This window comes from Sphaerodactylus townsendi, linkage group LG01 (assembly GCF_021028975.2).
Source record: "Sphaerodactylus townsendi isolate TG3544 linkage group LG01, MPM_Stown_v2.3, whole genome shotgun sequence".
Classification (NCBI taxonomy): Eukaryota; Metazoa; Chordata; class Lepidosauria; order Squamata; family Sphaerodactylidae; genus Sphaerodactylus; species Sphaerodactylus townsendi.
Genome location: NC_059425.1, coordinates 70427717 through 70446288, shown reverse-complemented (window position 1 = coordinate 70446288; position 18572 = coordinate 70427717). Strand labels below are relative to the sequence as shown.

Sequence of the window (18572 nt, the reverse complement as noted above, 5' to 3'; positions counted from 1 at the left end):
AACAGTTGAATTAAGCTTCCCAATAATAATCTTATTTATGGAACTTGCTGCCAATTTCTCCTATGTTTTTACTGCATACAGAATAGAATCCAGTTAGTTGTTTCTTGTCTCTCCTTGCCAAGTAAACAATAAGCTGGCAAGTTATTTCCATAAAGCAATGATGCCTTTGTGAAGAATTTTGCTGAGGAGGTCCCAGCTCATAGCTTATAAGAATGCATGCAGGCCCGATATCCACGCCATCACCAGTCCGACTCCTTTCCAAACATTTGTCCTCCTGCTTCTGCAGAGTTCTGCTCATAATGCCTTACATGCAATTTTACTGCTCCTCCTACTGTTTCCAAGAATCTGATCCTGGCTCAAACTTTCTAATTGTGTATTGCAAGAATAAAACTCCTTGCCTTGCTTGGCTGCTCTCATGTTTGGAAGCTAATTCTAAACATTTCCACATGGTTTGCCCTCTTCGTGCACAGGTCTCTCTCTCTTTCTCTCTCTCTCTCTCTCTCTCTCTCTGTGTGTGTGTGTGTGTAGCCCCCCCTTCTCTCACCTTGGGCTTCTGGGAATGACCTAGCCTTGTTACTGTTTGTGTTTCTTTTGTACCTTTCTGCTTCTGAAATCTCTGTGGACCTTTAAATCTATCAGCAGCCGCTACCAGGCTCAGTATGCAAGTTTTGCTCACTGTTTTCACAAGTTTCTCAACTTTAAAAGTTTCCAAATGAGCCATTGTGGAGCTGTCTTAAAGAGGTATTGTTCCTGCCTTAATATACCTTAATATTTTTCCCCTTGCTGTATCTCCCTTCTACAAAAGTTCACTGCTGTAGAGTGAAATAATAGGACTTCAGGAAATAGCAAAATTTCTGTAACAAGACTACAGTATCCAGCAAGGGCAGTCAGTATGCACCATCATAGTACAGTATTTAATAAGTGCTTTTTGAAAAAAAATGGAATCTGCAATTTATATATTTATCTGAAATGTGTCTGGAAGGAATTGGGAGGAAATAATAATGTGAAAGAATAGTTTTGTGACATGCTGGAAGAATTTTGTTTTCAGACATGTTTTTATAAGATGATTTTTACTAGTTTACTATGAATGAGGTAATGCAAATATACATGAGCATAGGAAAGTGGGGTACTTTGCAAAGAGGAGGGTCTATAAGTTTCTAAATCAAATGGTTGGAGACAAAAATGTCCCTAAAAGGCCATGAGAAAAATGTTAAATCAATTATATTTCTACATCATGCATTTTTTTAATGTGGTACCATTTTGTCTGGACCCATAATCGGTTTTGGAGGGTTTCACATTTCCATTGCCATGGTGTAGGTGCTAATCGTAACTGGAAATGAATTAATGTGGGACCTGAAATCTGTAGTGCATTTCAAAAGAAAGCTCTCACCAGAAGTGTGAGCTGAAGGGGTGGTGGCCTAGGGCATGCATCTAGGGCCCCAGCACTATATGCAATAAATGGAAGAAGATTTCCCTCTCCCTACTTAAAACCAAGGTAAATGTGGTCCTAGCATCAGACAGGAGAGAAGGCCCAATTAAAATGGTCCACCCACTGAGGGTTGTGAATCCTACTGGATTCCAAAGTGCTCTGGGGGATTTTAGGATTCCAGACATGTGGAAATCTGGAATGTGAAGCTATTGACATGGTTCCCTTGTCAACCTCTTCCACCATGCGATAAAATCCAACCTTTTGGTTTACCACACAGTTGGGTGATCTGAAAAGAGCTGGGATACATCTAGTATGATGCTGGGAGAGAACTCATATTGAACCTGACAGATCTTGCTATGGAGCTCATTGTAAAACCTAAAGGGTGGTGTGGCAGCAGCAAAGAAAGATTACATCTCTACTATTATAGTATCAGCTAGTTCATGTTAGTCCCAGTTGTTCAAGATAGCCTGCCATCACTGATGTATAAATCTGAGCCTCTGATGTCCCAGAACAGACAATTAGTTGTGATACTTTTGCTCTGTGTTTTGCTGATAAAATATTGAAAATACGCTCTGATCTAGATGTTAGTTATAACATACCATAGGTGCACCAGGGGGGCAAAAAGCATAATTCACTGATCTGGGCTATTGATCCAGATTTTTTGATGCATGTAGACAGGTTCCTGGGATTTATGAAGCTATTACTTTTACCTTCTGTTCTTGCCTATTTCTGGCTGATAAAACCACATGAGGATCACATCAACCAACCCTTAGCATCTATTATAAATCAGTCACTAACTAAGGACACCTTTCCTTAGTTATTCAAAGAGGTGGTTATTCATCTGCTACTTTAAAAGTCATCCCTACAGGAAAAACGTGTCCAATTATTGTCTGGTCTTTAACCTACTCTTTCTAAGCAAAGTGATTGAGAGAGGGGTTCCATGTCTTCTTGGATAATTCACCCTAGACCCTTTGTAGTCTGACTTCAGGCTAGGATATGGGACAGAGGTGGTGCTTCTAGCTTTAGTGGATGACCTCTGTTTCGGTGTAGACAAAAGCCAAGCCTGTATGTTGTTCTTACTGGATTTCTCTACAGCCTTCAATACAGTACATCATGCCATCATGTTGAGATGCCTGGAGGCTGAAGTAGATATTGGGATGTGCATTGAACTGGTTCAAATTGTTCCTCATGGATTGGTTCAAATCATTCCTCATGGATTGAACTTAGAGAATTGCTATTAGAAACCAGTTATCATCTGTATGGGATCTATCTTGTGGGGGTTCCACAGGGTGCAGTTCTACCCTCATGCTTTTCAATCTGTATGTAAAGCCATTAGGACAAATCATTCATAGCTCTGGGGTTGTTTGTTATTAATAAGCTGGTGATACTCTGTTCCATATAGTCATATCCAAATCTTCTGGTGATGTGGTAGATGTCTTGCACTGATTAACTGGCTAAAAGTAAGCAAATTGAAATAAAAATCTGAAAAGACAGAGGTAATGCTGGTCGGGAAGGAGGAAGTGTTGAAGGAAATTGTTCTTTCCACCTTTGTTGGAGTTCAACTGACCCTTATTGACTCAGCTAAAAGCCTTAGAATCACACTGGATCCAGCTTTGATACTGGTGAAGCAAGTTAATGCAGCTGCAAAACAACAACAACAGGCTTTCTACCAACTCAGCCTAGCTTGTAAGATTGCCCTTTAGCTTGATATGGCTGACCTGGCCACCTGGACTCATGCCACAATAACATTGAGACTAGAGACTACTGTGATCCGTTGTACATTGGTCTCCCCTCAAAACCAGATTGGTCCAGAATGCCATGGCTTGGCTATTAATGTAAGCTAGATGGAGGTTAATTATTACTCCCGTTCTGCAGATACTCCATTGACTGCCCATCTTCGTTTACTTGGAGCTCAGAAGATTTAAGGATTATCGAAGCTATCTCATATCTTCAAAGCTTTTTGTGGCTTCTTTTGGCCCTCTTATTTAGTAAGGTTAGGGTTGTCAATACTAAAAAAGTCGTTAAAATTCGGATTTAGGTATTTTGGGACGCCGTGTTGTATGCAGATCGAATCATAGCCGATTCGGATATGCCGAAAAGTCGGAGTAAATCCGAAAAAAAGTCAGTCCGTTTATTATTTTGAATTTTTGAATTGTTTTTTACGTTTGGCCTGCAGGGGACGCAATTTTAAAGCTAGCGGCACTAAACTTTCAGGATATCATCTGGAGACTGTCTGATGATTCTCCCCAAGGATTTGGTGCGTTTTGGTTCAGGGGCAAGTTGACCCATCAAAGAGTGCCCATCCCCATTGTTTCTAATGGAAGCTAACAGGGAGATGGGGAGGCTACACTTTTGAAGGTCCATAACTTTGGACCTCCCTGATCACCAAACTTGGGGTATCATAGGGACGAGTAGCATATGATACCCTGAGGGTGCAGTGACAGTAGCTTTAAAAGTGCACCCTGATCACCAAAGAATTTCCCCAGATTCTGTGCTCTGTGGTGGTGGCTGGCTGGCTCCATTGCGTAATGGGAAATTTCTGTGGGAGGATAATGAGTGCACATTTCTCATGGTAAACTCTAAAACTTTCAAGTTGTCTTCAGGAGAGTCTCTTCATGACACCATCCAGGTTTGAGTGACCCGTTAGCTTCAGGGTTCAATGTTATGGGTAAGGGTCCATTCGCACTGCCCCATAGGCTTAAAAGTTCCTCAAACCTGGATGGTGTCATCCGAAAGAACTTCTCCTGTGAAGAATAGGCGTTGACTGTACCTGCCTGATAAATGTGCACCTCCTGAATCTCCACCAGAAATTCCCCAATGACAGCAATGCAAGAGTCACTACCAGAAAAAGATATTGGGCAAATTTTTTAAGGAGGTGCTTACCAAGGGGCGCATTTTAGACATATCACCACCAAAATATCAGGGTATCATCAGGAGACTGTCGATGACACTGGCAAGTGCAGTTTGGTTTGGGGGCCAAAGTTATGGACCCCCAAAATGGTAACCACCATCTCCTTAGCTCCCATTGGAAACAATGGGGATGGTATCCTTTGAGGGTCCATAACTTTGGCCCCAGACAAACTGCGCAAACTTGGGGTATCATCAGGACAAACTCCTGATGATACCCTGAAGTCAGTGCCACTAGCTTTAAACATTCACGGTTTCATGTTTCACGCTCCTGCACATGAAGCCTGCTGGAGTAGTGGCGGTGAAACGCTAGCCATTTTAAAAGCTAGTGACCTACTCAGAATTATCATCAGAACTGTCTAATATTCTACAGGGCGATGCGATTTTGGACCTTCAGGAGGACATGAATATGGAATCGCTTATATCATCCCATTGGAAACAATGGGGATAGTTACACCCTTTTGAGGGCCATACCTGAGGCAAACTGCACCAAAGAGCTTGGTGGGCAACATCAGGACAGTCACCACAGTGATACTGATAATTTGGTGCTGATACGTATCAAATACATCCCCTGCAGGCACTCCACAAATTTGCTTTAGATTCTTTTCGTTCTGCATTGACTTGGCTGTATTGCTGTGTCAATGAGGAATTTCTGAGCAGAACTGTGAGGTGCATTTCTGAAGGTATGGTCACAAAACTTTCGGGGCATCTTCAGGAGAGACTCACCGGATGACACCATCCAGGTTTGGGAATTACAGCTTCCAGGGGTTTAATTCTATGGGACCCCAAAAGGGTAGAGACCCCTAAAGTAAAGTTCCACGAGCACAGATGGTGTCATCACAGGCCCTCCTAATACCCTGAAGTTTATTGAGTTCATGAAAATGTGCATACGGCTTCCCTCTATCAGAAATTCCTATTATTTTAACAATGCAGCAAGTCACTACAGAGCTAAATCTTCAATGCAAATTTCTGAAGTGTACCAGGGGTGCATTTGTAGATGTATTGGTACCAATATTTCCAGTGTATCATCGGGAGACTGTCCTGATGATGCCACTCAAGTTGAGGTGCAGTTTGGTTCAGGGGCCAAAGTTATGGACCCTCAAAAGGGTAGCCGCCAGCAGTTCCCATTGGAAAGAATGGGGATAGGGACGCCTTTGGGGGTCCGCAACTTTAACTAAGCTACGCAACTCTGGAAGAATATCATGGATGATCTCTGATAAATATTTTGGGAGGCACCGATATCAGCCTGCAGGCCAAGCGATGAAAACAGCAAAAAATAAAAGCATGAATGGAAACGATCAGTCCATGGTTGGCTCTGTTGAAGTTAGGGACGAAACAGATTAGGCCCTGCTCGTCGAATCGTCGAATCGAATCACGAATTGGTAAAAATCCAGATTCGGACTGTCCGAATCTCCAACCCTAGTGGGGCCTCTACTTTCCCTATGTTCCTCTACAACATCTTTGTTCAACTCATCAGGGGCTTCTGTAGCTGCCAACCTGCGGGTGGGCAAAATCAACAACTGCCCATACGCGTGCTTTCTCTGTTGTGGCTCCTACCTTTTAGAATGGTCTGCCCAAAGAGGTCAGGAAAGCTCCCACTCTCCTGGCTTTCTGCAAATTATGCAAAACTGAACTAGTCAAGAGGGATGTTTTGTGCAGGTAATAGGACTGCAGTGCACAAAATGGTTTTATAAACTTGCTTGGATAAATGACTGGGACTATCTATATTGCTGCATTTAGTTCATTGTAAGTAAGATCCTATTTGTGTAACTTCTGTACTGTTCAGTGTGTCATGTTAACATTTATCCTATGTTTCAGTTTTTTCTGGTGGTTCCAGACTTCTGAAATCCTAATGAATTAGTTATTGAATGACCATTTTTGGGATTGTACTATACTACTGGCTCACTGTGTGTAAACTGCCTTGTGAGAAAGGTGAATTATAAATATTGTAAATAAATAATTTTAATAAATTTGACAAAATGTTGCAGCTATTGAACATTTTCTCCCTTTTATCATCTCCAGGATGAATTGGATCTCACTGATAAGAACAGAGAGGCAATGTTTGCTCTCCCTCCAGAGAAGAAATGGCAGATTTACTGCAGCAAGAAGAAGGTATTGTCTTTCGATTTAGTTGAGCAACAAAATAAATTCTGTATGGTACTATACTTTGACCTGTATGATGCTTTGACCATGTGAGGCTGGTGATGTTTCAGTGGAGAGGAGGCCTAAACAAATCATGAATTAGGACGAAGTGGTTGCAGTGACCAGTGAAGCTAACAGGTATATATGTAGGCATGTGTGTGGGTGTTCATCCCCAGAGAGTTTCTATAGATGTAAACACTTCCTGCTTCTACCACATGGAGTGGTCAACTGTACTGTTGAAGGCAGGGTGACTTTTGGATCTCAGTGTTCCATTGGTAAGGGAGGCACCAAGCCTAAAGTTTCAGTGATAACATGGACCTTTCTGTAGCTTACCTAGTTTGGTGGTATGATCGATGCTGGAGGCAAAGCAGGGATGTTTGTTGTTTCTGGTGCTCTAGATGTTAGCCATTGCTATACTGTTGTCTTCACAGGAATTACCTAAAACACTATATTCACTCTCTTGAACCCCTCTTAAAGCACTTCTCCCATGGAGATTGTAAAAGAAATACCTGGATTTTCTTTCAATCCCCTTTAAAAAGCATAATGAACCAGGTAAAGATTGCATCATTTGTTCTATCAGCACATTTGATATGCGCAGGAAATATGGATGGCTGAAACTTGTTAATGTATTGTCTGTTTTGAATTCTGTGGTCTTTACAGGAGAAATCATGTCTTAAATTATGCTTGCTCATTGTCACACAAAATATGGATACATAATAAATTAGGACAGTGTTTCAGTATTTGGTTTTAACTGTCACTTTTAAAAGAATTTGCACATACTAAACAGATTTTCTTTCTGATGCATTTGGTCTACATATTCATGACACATTTTTCAGAGGAACTGTCCTCTTTGGCAAGAGTTTCTTGGAAACCTGTGGTAATTTACTGGGCTGCTGCAGTTATAACCACAGTGACTTTTGATTACAGTGATCTTGGAATGCATTGCACTAGTTGGAGTTTGTTGAGGTCAGCCGACATTGTGTGTTGTGGTGATATTGCTTCCAGGTAAAGACCCAGAAATGACCTAGAATTGTTATGCATCGTCACCCAGAAATGACATCACCACACTGTACAATGATGTTTCTCCTCCTCATTTCCCTGATCACTCCACTGAGTGCTAGCAGAAGATAGGGGTCACTGGCAGGAGTTCTGCAAAACAAAATGGGCAACCTAATACTGTTAAAAAGTAATTTTCTTGCAAAGGTTTTTTAAGAACATAAGAACATAAGAACATAAGAACAAGCCAGCTGGATCAGACCAAAGTCCATCTAGTCCAGCTCTCCGCTACTCGCAGTGGCCCACCAGGTGCCTTTGGGAGCTCACATGTAGGATGTGAACGCAATGGCCTTCTGCGGCTGTTGCTCCCGATCACCTGGTCTGTTAAGGCATTTGCAATCTCAGATCAAAGAGGATCAAGATTGGTAGCCATAAATCGACTTCTCCTCCATAAATCTGTCCAAGCCCCTTTTAAAGCTATAAAGGTTAGTGGCCATCACCACCTTCTGTGGCAGCATATTCCAAACACCAATCACACGTTGCGTGAAGAAGTGTTTTCCACGCTTTATTAGTCCTAATTCTTCCCCCCAGCATTTTTTTCAATGAATGCCCCCTGGTTCTAGTATTGTGAGAAAGAGAGAAAAAAGTGTCTCTGTCGAGCGATACTTTCTCACTACCCATGCATAATTTTGTAGACTTCAATCCATATCCCCCCTCAGCCGCCTCCTCTCCAAACTAAAGAGTCCCCAAGCGCTTGCAGCCTCTCCTCATAGGGAAGGTGCTCCGAGAGTCCACTCAATCATCCTTGTTAGCCCTTCTCTGCACTTTTTCTATCTCCTCAACCATGTATCCTGCTTTTTGGAGGATGCGGCAGCCAGGAACTTTGGACACAGTTACCTCCAAGTCGCGGTTCGCACTACTGCTTTATATAAGGGCATGACAATGCTTTGCAGTTTTATTATCAATTCCTTTTCTAATGATCCCCAGCATAGAGTTTGCCTTTTTTTTCACAGCTGCCATGCATTGAGTTGACATTCCCATGGAACTATCAACTAAGAGCGCCCTAAATCCCTTTCCTGGTCTGTGACTGATAGCACTTTTGACCCCTGTAAGCGTGTAATGTGAAGTTTGGATTTTTTTGCCCTATGTTGCATCACTCTTTACATTTTTTGCTAAGCATTCCCAGAACTGCATTTTGCCATTTCCTGGGTTTTCCACTCATCTAATTCTATCCAAAGGAGTCCGCTTGGAGCTCTTCGCCAATCCTTTGTGGTTTCTCACCACCCTACACCACGCTACACCACCCTACTTTCCAGGTCATTTATGAATAGGTTAAAGAGCACTGGTCCCCAAAGCGGATCCTTGGGGGACGCTTACCACTCCCGACATCTCTCCATTTGTGAGAACTTCTCCCATTTCTTACACCCACTCTTTGTTTGCCCTATTTCTCAACCAGTTTTTAATCCATAGGGAGGGACTTCCCCTCTTATTCCTTCATTGCTGAGTTTTCTCAACAGTCTCTCTGGGGTGAGGAACTTTGTCAAAAGCCTTTTGGAAATCCAAGTAGAACCAATGTCCACTGGTTCCCCCCCTTATCCACATGCTCTGTTTACACCCTCAAAAGAATTCTAGTAAGTTTGTAAGACAGGATTTGCCTCTGCAAAAGCCATGCTGACTCTTTCTCAGCAGGTCTTGCTTTTCTACATGGTTTATAATTTTATCTTTAATGATAGATTCTACTAATTTACCAGGAACAGATGTCAAACTGACTGGCCTGTAAGTTCCCGGGTCCCCCCTAGATCCTTTCTTAAAGATTGGTGTGACATTGGCCATCTTCCAGTCTTCAGGGATGGAGCCTGATTTCAGGGATAAGTTGCATATTAAAGTGAGAAGATCAGCAATTTCATGCTTGAGCTCTTTAAGAACTCTTGGGTGAATGCAATCTGGGCCAGGAGATTTGGTAACATTTAGTTTATCAATGGCTGCCAGAACTTCTTCCTTGTCTACCACTATCTTCGCTAGTTCCTCGGATTCGCCTCCTAAGAAGCTTGGTTCAGGTGCAGGAATGTTCCTCACCTCCTCTTGGGTGAAGACAGATGCAAAGAATTCATTCAGCTTCTCTGCAATCTCCCTGCCATCTTTTAGCACACCCTTTGTTCCTTTGTCATCTAACGGGCCTACCGCTTCCCTTGCTGGCTTCCTGCTTTTGATGTACTTGAAGAACTGTTTGTTGCTGGTCTTGATGTTTGCAGCCATGCGTTCCTCATAATCCTTTTTTGCCTCCCTTACAGCTAACTTGCTTCTTTTTTGCCACCATTTGTGTTCCCTCTCATATTCTTCATCAGCCAAACTGGACTTCCATTTTCTAAAAGACATTTTCTTTTTTCTGATAATTTCCTCAACCTCTCTTGTTAACCAAAAGTAAATGGAAACACATTTTTAAAAGTAAATGGAAACACATTTTTAAAAGTAAATGGAGACATATTTTTAAACACATACTCTTGCTGGACTGGAGTGAATGGGCATCAACTAGAGACTTGCTCATGGTTGTTAAAATAGTGCAAGACAGGAATTTAGCTATGCTTTTCTCTCTTCATTTTTATTTCCTCATGTCTGTGCATGCCTCCAAGCCAGGACCACCTCTAGGTTTGGGGGGCCTTCAATCCTATAGTCCCCCCTTCTAGATACAGCTGTAACCTATACAGAAAGTACAAGGACAAGTGTATTGTGGTGATCCAAGCATCTGAATCTGTCATGGAAGCTTGCTAGGTAACCTTGGTCTAGGTATACACTCTCAGTTCAGCATACCAGGCAAGGTGTTGGGAGGTTAAAATGGAGGTGAGAAGCTGCTTTGGGACTTAATTAGGAAGAAAGACAGGGTATAGATGGAGTAAGTAAATAAATAAAGTAGTGACTGTTGCTCCTTGTAGCCACTGATGCTGCTTCAGAGGAGCAGCTACATTTTGCTTGCCTGTCCTTCCACTCAGATCAGTTGCTGCTGCTGATGTTCTTAGTGTCCATCACTACTCACTCAGATCACTACTCTATGGAGTTTATCAATGTAGACTTGCTGATATGGAAATTCTTCCCAGGATTCTACTGAAGGGCCAACATTACATTGGAGAATATCCACTCTTGGATAAAATTCCTCCACGTTAATCCTGTTCTAGAAAACAACAGAAAAGATAAGAGTTCTGGTTTTTTCCCTTTTGCATGCTCTAACTTTCTCAGCTTAACTTGCAGTTTCCATTATGTAATGCTGGCTCATTTGTTTATTTTAAGAGTAGAGGTCATTGAGGGTCAGTCCCCTTGAAATTATATATTTATTTTTAAATCTGAATAATTTATTTTTATACCATGGGAAAGGCAGAAAATATTTGTAGTTTCTCTGCTTTTCCCTTTTTGAAAAACTCAGTACAACAGATGTTTGAAAATTTTCAGTCACTGGAATAATTTCTCTTAGCAGTTTAGGTCATGTTTCTAAATATATAGTTCTAAGCTATGGACACAGTCAGTTGGCATGATTCGATAAGTCTTCATGAAATAATATTTTCAACTCCGGTAGACAAATATTTGCTTATTTATAATATTTCAAATGGTTGATCCAGTGCCACTCAGGATAGCATTTGAATCATATGGTCAAAGTGGCAACAGTTACTTCCTGCACCAATGTTACTGACACCTATGGGATGTATCCATGTTATTGGTGTGCTAGGTAGGTATACAGAGAAGTGGCAGCCATGCTGATTAAAAAGATAACGATAAATGTTTATTAGGGAACCACATTTCAGATGGGAAAGCCTGCAGCAACCTCGCTAGCTAAGAAAGAAGGAAGGGCACAATTTCCAAGGAGGAGGAAATTAGACCTAAGTGTATCAGTATAAGGACAAACAAGAGATTACACAAAAGAATGGACGTGTCTTTGACTTTACAGACCTATCTAGCAGACCACTTGCTGACTACTTGCCCACCCCTGCTGGGTCTTCTTCTTAGTTCCTTTGCACTAGACATTGCCAACTCCAGCAGTTGACTCGACCCACACAATCTGTTTCTTTCAGAAGTTACTGGGAATAGCACAAGAGCAGACACACTAACGTAAAACCCCTTAATGAGCATAATATGTGAATGGTCTAAATAACAAAATCATTTGAAGTTATAGTTACAAAACAAAAACACCATGTCTCCCAGTTTTCTCATTGATATTATCTTAAACAATAATCTGCTGAGGGATGGAGCATTCCAATGATGAACCCACGACCAGTGGGTGGGCTGGACTCACAAAGTGTGTCCTGCTCACTCATTGGTTGCAAGTTCACCTTCTTGCATTCTGTCCCTTAGTGTCCCAATCCTGAGTGCTAGACTCAGCTTGCTAAATCAAGTGCCCAGGATCAGGCCCCCTGCCTCCCCTCCCCTGCCTCAGCTGGGCTGTGGCAGTAAGCCACAGCCCCATTGAAGGCATCCCCCACCCCACAAACAAACCCACCCAGCCATGCATCAGTGGCGGCTGGCTGCACACTTCCTTGCATCCTCCCATTTCATAAATCACACTCCCTCACCCCAAAATACCTACCTTTGACACTTACCTCAACCCTGCACCCACACTGGCCTCTGCAAAGGTAAGTGCTCTGTGGGGTGAAGGGCACCAACAATTCAGACCATTGAAAGGGGGGGGAATGCCCATTGCATCCCCCCCCCAGCAATGTGCTTTTATTATAATTAACATAATTATACATTATAATTAACATAATTAAATTCTGTGGCACAAAATGTGATCTGGAGTCATTGTTTCATACTTCCGAGCTATTACTGTGATTGAACTGCCTTTAAAATCCTTGTCTTTTTTAATATTAAAGACTTTGTGTTTTATCCATAACAGCAGTAGCAAGCTGATGCCTAAAATAAGAATCTATATGATTGTTCCCTTAGAACCGTGGTGGCGAACCTTTGGCACTCCAGATGTTATGGACTACAACTCCCATCAGCCCCTGCCAGCATGCCATGCTGGCAGGGGCTGATGGGAATTGTAGTCCATAACATCTGGAGTGCCAAAGGTTCGCCACCACTACCTTAGAAGATCCAAACATCTGTTGGATTCTATAACTTTGCACATAAAAATGATTTGGGGGGTGAGAATGGGATCCGAGAATTGAACTATTTGGGCTTTCCAAGCTTATAACCTATTCTAGACAAAGCAAGGTGAATTTTCATATGTTTTGAGCAACAAATCAGATGAGTAGGCCAATATCCAAGTTGAGTGGATACAAGGAGTGATAATGGAAGATCACATGGAAAATGTTTTTAACCATTAAGATTTGCTAGGATCAGAGCATGTATCAACATTTAAGTAGTAGATCTAGTACAGGGGTAGGGAACCTGCGGCTCTCCAGATGTTCAGGAACTACAATTCCCATCAGCCCCTACCAGCATGGCCAATTGGCCATGCTGACAGAGGCTGATGGGAATTGTAGTTCCTGAACATCTGGAGAGCCGCAGGTTCCCTACCCCTGATCTAGTAGAAAAGGATGGGTGTATGTCCCTGGTGTTATAGAGAGGATTTAAAATGAGGCTATAGAATGGAGTGTGGAGTTGAGCGTTGATGTTAATAGCAAGAGACAGCAGAGAAAGGAAGAATAAAATTAGAGGTTCTGGTTGTATGCACACTGAATTGGAGGTGTTGGCAAATCATCCCCATTTAAACTTTAGGGAGGCAATTGAAGATGTGGTATTAAATGGAGGGGGAAATCTTGATGTCATCAAAGCAGAAGTTGTTCTGGAAGCCAGAGAAGTTATTACCAGGAAAAATGTAGGAGAGAGACAGACTAAGATGCTGGCAGAGAAAGTGGTTGTTTGAAAGGTCGTTTCACTGTTAGAGAAAGTGAGTGAAATAAATTTTCAGTACATGTCATATATACTTGTCGTAGACATTTGGGTGCTATCTGACAAAGATTTAGCACTTCTAAAGAACTGGAGCATGTGATCACTTGATGCATCTGTTGCTAGACTGAAGCACTTCAGACTGTGGGTTACGGATCAAATGCTTTAATGTTCCTCTGCATTAAAAGTCTTTGGCATATTCAACACCAACTCAGTTCTAGGACAACTTTCTATGTAACAAGCAAGAAGGCTGGTTTGCAGCTACGTAGTTTCCCTTTTATTGCCTCTGCTGAATGCTCGTGAGTTGTTTGCCAAAAAGGTACCAATGTAAACCACTAGACTAGTGCAAATTAGGAAATTAAATTAAGTCCATATATTTTATATTTCCAGTCTGCCCTTTCTCTATACAGTGAATCTCTGCTTAACAATACAGTTTAATGTTTCTTCCAGAAAATGCCGTTCCAGAGACAGAAATCTGTTGGTAATAATTACTCTTGGTGTCTTTACCATCCTTGCTTAATGTATGAAAAAGGGGAACATATGGGGTGAGGTAGTCTCTAAAAGCAGGTGTAGAGTTTATGTGGGAAACATTATTACCATGGCTAAATAGTGTTTTCTCACATCAAGCTTAATGATATACCAACATTTTAAACCACATGTACCTGAATGTATCAAGGTTCTCAGAAGTATATCTCTAGAAGAGGAAAGATACAGACTATCCAACCTTGATATATTTGCTACAAGGAACAGACATATAATGCAGCAATCTTGCTTGCTGCATAAGTTGTGGAGCTATCTTAATATGTTCTGATTCATGTCAACCTTGCAAATAGGTTGAAGTGGTGGTTATGAACCTTCTTTAATTCACTTGATTTACTTCCAGGAGATGTACTGATGGTTATTAGTTCAGTTGGACTTTAAAATGGAATGCAATATGTTCATGGAGGGTGTTTCTACCCATGACTATGAACTGTGATGAGTAAATGGAACCTCAAAAGTAGTATCTCTTTAAATACCAGGGTGAAACCTTGGTTGTAAGCCTTCTGGGGACATCTGATTGGCTGCTGTGGGAAAAAGGATGCTGGATTACATGAAATATTAGGCTCGTTCAGTATGGCTTCTTTTATGTTCTGCTTTGGTATGTGAGGGACTTTTTAAAAGTAAAATATACAGCACAGTTTTGCAGTAGTTAAAATGTTCCTAAAATGGGATTGTATCCAAAAACCTATGAAAAGGTCTACACTAGATATAGCGATTGTAAAGTTTAAGCCTGTTTTAAGTGCTGCAATTATACAGTTTATTTAAATCAGCATCTGAGGTCTCTGAAAATGCTTGGTTTTAAGAAAATATGACCCTGGTCTTCAAATTTCACATAATGGACCCAGACATTAACTCCATTTAGAACTAGAATGATGAACTCTTTCTGAATCCTAGTTGGCTTCCAGGAAAGTCGGTTTTCTTTCTTTTTTTTTAAAGTATGTGTGAGGGTTAGAGGCAACTTTTATTTACCCTCTGGCTACATAGAACTAATTCATTTGAGACAAAATGTTTGTGTAAGTAATGTAAGAGTTGGGCTCATTGTGCATGTGTATAATGTTAAAAGAATGCATAATTGTCAACTAGCATATTCTGGAAAATGTGACGAGAAGAATTTTGAGGAGCAATTGAGATAACTGTGGGTTACATTTACTTGTTGCCTCTATATTTTGGAGAAAGTGATCTCTTAGCAAGTGACCTGATGGAATTTTTTAGTGTTTATTGCCATGCCATGCTTTATGGGAAATTCCTTAACAAAGAATCTCAAAGATAATTAAAGGTTCAACTTTTTGTATTTTTCTCTCAGTTATTGGGATGAGCATCTGTCTATTTTATCCCATGTTTTCCCCAAGAGCTCAGGGAAGCATGTGATAGATAGTTGAACTGCAGTGGATTGGATCACCTAATAATTACTAGTTGTAATTATGTCACTGACGTATCAACTGATTGGCAAAAAACTTCACTAGGGAGGTAATGGCAGCTGCACAACAGCACTTCATATATTCATATTTCAGCTTCTAGGTCAGGGGTCTGCAACCTGTGGCTCTCCAGATGTTCATGGACTACAATTCCCATCAGCCCCTGCTGCCATGGCCAATTGGGGGCTGATGGGAATTGTAGTCCATGAACATCTGAAGAGCCGCAGTTGCAGACCCTGGCTTTAGGTAATACCATCCACTTAACCTTCTCTCTCAATTTTGTACATGTCTTTTCTGCGCATAATACTAATAAACTTTGATAGTAAAACCTGAAGACTGCAATTCTATGTGTGTGTACTTGATGAGAACAATTTCCCGGAAAAAACACACACATGTGAATGGGCTTCTTATCTTCTCTGTAAGTAGGATGAGGACATCATCCTTCTTACTGGAATAAGCTCAATGAATAAAAGAGGACTTGCATCTAAGTTGACCAGTTTAGAGGGTGGTCAGGGAGGGTAAAAGTCCTGAAAAAGTGCTCCGAATCCCAGGGGCTATATTCTGGCCTGTGGGTTGTCATTCTAGGCTAGGGAGGGGCGGGGGTGAGAGTGCAATCCTCAATTGATTAACTCAGAAATAAGTTCTATTTTATTCAGAGAGGCTTAGTCCTGGGGAGGGGAGGATTGCAGCCCTTTCTGCTTTTGGGCATTATGTTTGACCCATTCTCTTGGATTCTGTGATCCATTCTTCGTTTTATTTGAAAATTTGCAGCAGAGGAAACAGGCTAATTAGTCCTCCTTGCCAGGGGAAAACTACAAGATTGGGCAGTTTGTGACACTAATGAACTAATCCTGAAATTGGCTCACCAAACTCACTACTTTTATTATGGTAACTTTATGCAGCAAATTCATTCATGGCAAAGGTCAAGGCCATCATTATAGCATATGTAATGCTTCTTTCTTCCTTTTATTCTCACAATATCCTTGTAAAGGAAGATTGAGGAATTGTCACACAGGATTAGCCAGTGAGTTTTGGTGCTGGGTGGGATTTTGAAACTGAGTCTCTCAAATCCTTGTTTAGTGGTGTTGCACACTTTGCTGCCAAGCTTCTCTGTGTCATTCCATAATAATATTTCCATCTAACTTTTAATGGGGCTGAGATTGCAACCTCCTCATGGTGACTGGATATAATTGGCACATTCTGATTTGCTAAAAGGTTCATAGTTTTAATGCTTTCTTTTCCTCCCCACTGAAAGATTGGTTACAGCTTAGTCAAGAAAAGATAGACATATTTAAAGGTTCAATTCTCCCATTGTAGGATAATAGCATAATACGGCTTGTTGCAAGACTTTATTATTGACTGCTGGAAATGTTTAATCATATTAAGCACACAAACGCTGTCTATTGGAGAGAAACATTCATCATAGTTGATCATGCTGCAAATGGGTTTCTGGAAGGATTTATCAACCTGCTCAGTAGAAATTTGTAGAAAAGTTTGCACACATCCCTTTTCCAATTCGGTACGGGCACAGATATTTGCTGTTCTTCCTTTGGATGCCTTTTCCCCTTAGAAACCTTGAAAAAATGTATGTTAATCCACAAAATTGTAACAATACATTTGGAAATACTAATCATTCATTATGAGAAATGGTGCTGCAACCCCCATCTGCCTGCTGAGTCACTTGACCCCTATGGGTCTGCTTTGTTTCGAAACTACAGCCTCTTGTGGCGTGGCTAGTTTGGGGGTGAGAGTATGTGTGTGAGTAGTCTGCAAAAATCTGGGATTTGTTTCAGTTCTGGTTATCAATGTGCATTGATTTGTAGGAGACTGCACATATTGTACAGATTGATCAGAGCACACCAATCAGCAGAAGTGCCATTGACTGGAGCAAAATAAGATTATGGTGCCTTATTTTGAGGAAAGTTTTGCATTTCATAGATTTGAATAGTTAGATTTTTCAAAATAGTTAACCGAAGAAGAGTTCTGCTGGATCAGACTAGTGGTTTATCTAGTTGTTGCTTTTTGTCCCATTTCACAAAGTTGCCGACTTTTTGTCCCATGTTACAAAGTTGCAGACTCCAGGCTTCCTTGAGCCCCGGGCAAAACCTGGAGAGGGCCCCTCCAGTTGTCTCCTCTTTCCTGCTGCTCCTCCTTTTCCACATCAGTGCCAGGTTCTAATTCTTTTTTGGTTTCTGGAATTCTGGATGTACTAGTGCTTTTGCCATGGGTGGCGGGGGTGGGGGAGGAGGAGGTAGGTGAGCTGGAGGCTGGCCAGATACAATAGAAAAAAGGATTAGTATCCACTCCAGTAATCCAGATTTCTGTCCCTTTGCTCATGCAGTGACCCCGGCAAATGCCCACTGTTGCCAGACATGAAAAGGAGAAGGAGAGGTGTAGGAAAGGCTGGTGGAAATGAACAAAATGGGGAGATGGAAATTATTCACACCAAAAAAGTCAGAGTACAGAGATCCAGAATGTGGAAGCTTTGTTGTTCTGAGAACTTGCTGTATACTTTTTAAAGGTTATGGTTGTCCAAATACCTGTGCTTGCTAGGCGCCAGGCAGGGATTTCCTCATTTTCTGCATTTCATCTAGTGAGCAGGCCTGAGGAGAAATGGACAAGAAGAGAAAAAATTGAATGTCACTAAGTACTCAACTGATCTCCCAGGTCTTCTTCATTCCCATCTTTGCTTTAGTCTGCAGTAATGATGGTGATACTGACTTTTATCTTTGGCTGGCCTTGAAGCTAACACGTGATGGTCTTGCCTTCAGTTTTAAAAATGAACAATGTTTTGATGCTTCCAAGTATCATGAGAAAATATTAATGGCTGAAAGCTGTATAGATAGATGTTGGGGTTCCCCCCCTCCCTTTGGTTCTTCTGAATATTGGAGGGACTCTGTGAATCTCAGGTTTATATGCAGCAGTTTAGCTCTCTATTCCCACTTTCCATGCTGGAACGGGGCCTGTTGAAAATTAGCTGCTTTATTTGTAGAATATGTTGAATTCATTGCAGTTGAACGATATTGGAACACTGTTCTCTTAGTGGTTGCTGAGTTCATACTCTGGTGAAGAATGAGAGAGCTGCTTATAAATTCTCACAGATTGACATCTGTTTTTAAATTTAATATTTATGCTGTTCTCTAGGAGTTAAAGTGGGCTTGGCTCTTGTGTTTCTTCTTAGGCAGTCTACCCATTCAGTTGGGTAATTATTTCCATATATTCATGCCTCTGTGGCTTTGGAGAGTAGGACCCTTGTGTTCCTTCAGCAT

At 41.3% G+C, this 18572-nt stretch overlaps 1 protein-coding gene across 4 annotated transcripts in view; it reads left to right on the top strand.

The window, feature by feature from the left end:
• DAAM2 (dishevelled associated activator of morphogenesis 2) overlaps window positions 1-18572 on the top strand; it is a 249298-nt gene that overhangs the window by 124211 nt on the left and 106515 nt on the right. For all 4 annotated transcript variants that reach the window (XM_048517373.1, XM_048517546.1, XM_048517458.1 and 1 more), the window contains one exon: window positions 6359-6448. In XM_048517373.1, the coding sequence (XP_048373330.1) occupies window positions 6359-6448 (90 nt within the window). The remainder of the gene's footprint in view (window positions 1-6358; window positions 6449-18572) is intronic.